The 3,548-nt window shown below is 53.0% G+C and overlaps 1 protein-coding gene across 1 annotated transcript in view; it reads right to left on the reverse strand.

Annotated features, from left to right (window-relative positions):
• Positions 1 to 3,548, reverse strand: part of LOC106821309 (calcium/calmodulin-dependent protein kinase type II delta chain-like) — a 136,655-nt gene that overhangs the window by 38,748 nt on the left and 94,359 nt on the right. The window contains exon 15 of the mRNA XM_014826065.1: positions 3,085 to 3,285. Coding sequence (XP_014681551.1) covers positions 3,085 to 3,285 — 201 coding nt within the window. The remainder of the gene's footprint in view (positions 1 to 3,084; positions 3,286 to 3,548) is intronic.

A 3,548-nucleotide genomic window follows, 5' to 3' on the forward strand; every position in this document is an offset into this window, starting at 1 on the left:
CGCCACCGCCCCTACAAACTCCCACCCACCCAACAACGTGCCCCTACTCACCACCACCACCTCCCTCCATCACCCAGCACGTTTCTACACTCTACCACCAAAATTCCTACATGCCACGCCGACGCCTCCGACACTCACGCCGCCCATGCGCGCCGCCGTTTCGCCCGCCTTCATTCTTCATCGTTTAGCCCCGTGTGCGGATTATCGTTAAGCTCATCTCAGTTACACCGCCAGTGTTCAGCTCCGTGTCGAGATTTGCATACATAGTGGCGCGACATTATTTCGTCGCCTGCCTGAGTAGCGAGAGCACAGGCGCTGTTTGCACAGGCTGTTTATACAGCATCGCTTGCGAGGCAGCGGCGGCAGCAGCAGCAGCAGAGAGCCGCGGTGGCAGTAGCAGCAGCAACAACAACAGCAGCAGCAGCAACAGCAGCAGCAGCAGCAGCAACAACAACAACAACAACAACAACAACAACAACAACAACAACAACAACAGCAACAACAACAACAACAACAACAGCAGCAACAACAACAACAACAACAACAACAACAACAACAACAACAACAACAACAGCAACAACAGCAGCAGCAACACAGTAGGCAGCAGCAGCAACAACAACAGCAGAGCCGTGGTCGCAGCAGCAGCAGCAACAGAGCAGGCTGCAGCAGCAGCAGCAGAAGCAACAGAGCAGGCTGCAGCAGCAGCAGCAGAAGCAACAGAGCAGGCTGCAGCAGCAGCAGCAACAAAGCAGGCAGCAGCAGCAACAGCAACAGAGCAGGCAGCAGCAGCAGCAGCAGCAGCAGCAGCAGCAGCAGCAACACAGAGCAGGCAGCAGCAGCAACACAGAGCAGGCAGCAGCAGCAACACAGAGCAGGCAGCAGCAGCAGCAGCAGCAACAGGGCAGGCAGCAGCAGCAGCAGCAGCAGGCGGCAGCAGCAACACAGAGCAGGCAGCAGCAACAGAGCAGGCAGCAGCAGCAGCAGCAGCAGCAGCAGACGGCAGCAGCAACACAGAGCAGGTAGCAGCAGCAGCAGCAGCAGCAGCAGCAGACGGCAGCAGCAACACAGAGCAGGGAGCAGCGGCAGGAGCCTAGCTAGCGCCGTGCGCAGATATTGATCAGAAAAATCCGCGCGAGCGTTTAGTGGTGACAGACAACTTCCTCTGTCAGCGCCGCTGCGAACCTTCGCCGATACAGCACCAGCACGCGGCGGCGGCGACGGCGACGACGACGACCAGCGAAGATGTCGCCACGACGCCTCGCGTACATGCAGACAACAACACACCTGCCGACACCGCACAGGTGCAGGCATAGGAGAACACGTAGGCGTTGTGCACAGAAACGACAGAGATAGTCGACAGCGCACACCTGTAAACAGGAGAACACTCAGATGCTGCTAGATACTGCACGCATACAGACAAGACATAAACACAACCTGCATATTATACACACAACGAAACATATTCGGATATATAAACCCCGCAGAGCAACATACAATAAAACACAGATGAGACCAGATACTGCACGCCTATACACAGACAACAGAGCACGTAGCTACCGTGCACGTACGTACAGACAATAGAACATGCAAGAATACATAAACACCGCACATAAATAAACACTATAATACGTCACAACTCCACGTCTAGGCACTCTACAACCATAAACCACACATCGCACGCAGCGATATCACACAAACCGACACAATTATTTCGCACACACGCTCCGTAAAACCGCAAACACTAGATCACACTACAGACGCTATTATACGTGCAAATACTGTCACACGACACACCTGCATGTATCATATAGATTCCGCAAACATTCAGAAAACAGAACATATCGAGACATTGTATACGGAAAGCCAACAGACCACGCGTACAGATATAACATATCACGTGTACAGCAACACGCTCGCACGCACGCTCGCACGCACGCACTATCTATAACTCTCCAAAACTCTCTAAAATGTTCTAAAACTCTATCGCTAATAAATTTACAATAGTTTATTTATCCCGCATTTTCTTCAGCGATTCATCAGTTTCGAGCTAGCTGGAATCTGCGGGCTGTGCACTCACGTGCCTGCCGTAGTCGACTAGTCTTATCACTGCGAGTCAAACACAGATTGCTTTGTCGTTTGCCAAATCCAGTTAGGGGCGTAGGTAGCGCCGATCGTCGTTGGCGCGATAAATGGCCAGCTTGCATTTCAGACGAGTCGTTACTAGAAGCTTAACGGGCAGGCGGACACAAAGATGCATCTTTACGCGCGCGAATAAGGGGCCGTGTCTGCGCGCTGGTGATAACAATGTAGTCATCGATAACATGTAGTTATCGGCGTGTGTACGTATGATGTGCGACGTATCGCGCGACGCGTTTTTTGAGAGATGCCGGTTCGCGGCGGAGGCTGCTTCTTATCGGCATCTAACACAACACCACTGGCGAGAGATTCACGCTCAAGAGGAGTTAACCTACCCTGGAGCGACACCGAGACGCAATATAACGGCGCGCCATGCCAATCGGCTGCTCCGGACAGCGACATTTGCTCATTGAAGAGAAAGTGAAGTTCGTACGTGCGACGTTCAACCGTTCCCTCCTGCCTGGTTAATGTGTGCAATGTTACACGATTTGTAGCTGGTTAGAATACGTGATGTTCATCCGTTCCTGGCTGGTTAATGTGTGCAATATTTCACGATTCATGCTTGGTTAACGAGTGAAATGTTCAATCGTTCCTGATTGATTAATAATGAGTGCAAGGCTCAACGGTTCGTGCTTGGTTAACGTATGCAATATTTGATCGCCGTCGACTCGCTAACGCACAGATTCTCGCACCGTCGGTGTCTGTTGAACACACAGAACACTCCGCACTAGTGCAGGCAGAAATAGCTAGACCCAGCATGCCTTACTCACGGCAAGTTCAAACAAACAGTACGGCTACCTCTGTCGTTAGTCCACCACACAGCGAGCCGACCGAACGAGATGCAGACACAAGGCTGGGAGTGCAATTGCTAAGTCGGGCGGCAATCACGTTAGTCGCACAAAAAGTCTGCAGTTAGTCTCGATCCGCTGGCATTCCGCTGAGACTTACATTCGGCCGAGTCCTCCAATAGCTTTTTCGGTTGTGCTAGCGTAACGTCGGTTACGTGAACTTTGGGCGGAGGCACGTTACAGGACCGACTGGGGGTTGAGGTAGGTGGGGAGGAGAGTGCGGCGATGGAGGCCGCTGTCACGGCGACAGCAGCAATGTAGGGCTGTTGCTCGAGGTGCACGGCATGCGGCGGCTTGCGATCTGGCAAGAAAAGCAAGTGCAATGAGATAGAAGTCGCGAGACGATGACCAATAAGCTTCCGAGAGAGCGACACATCTTATTGTGGGAGTACGCAGGTGGCCAGGACACCCTGCTGGTCAATATGGTCTGGCAGTCAGCGCACCCTGGTGATCAGTCACCCTGGTTGTCAGCGCACCCTGGTGATCAGTCACCCTGGTTGTCAGCGCACCCTGGTGATCAGTCACCCTGGTTGTCAGCGCACACCCTAGTGATCAGTCACCCTG

The sequence above is a fragment of the Priapulus caudatus genome, unplaced genomic scaffold, assembly GCF_000485595.1.
Source record: "Priapulus caudatus unplaced genomic scaffold, Priapulus_caudatus-5.0.1 Scaffold4, whole genome shotgun sequence".
NCBI lineage: Eukaryota > Metazoa > Priapulida > Priapulimorpha > Priapulimorphida > Priapulidae > Priapulus > Priapulus caudatus.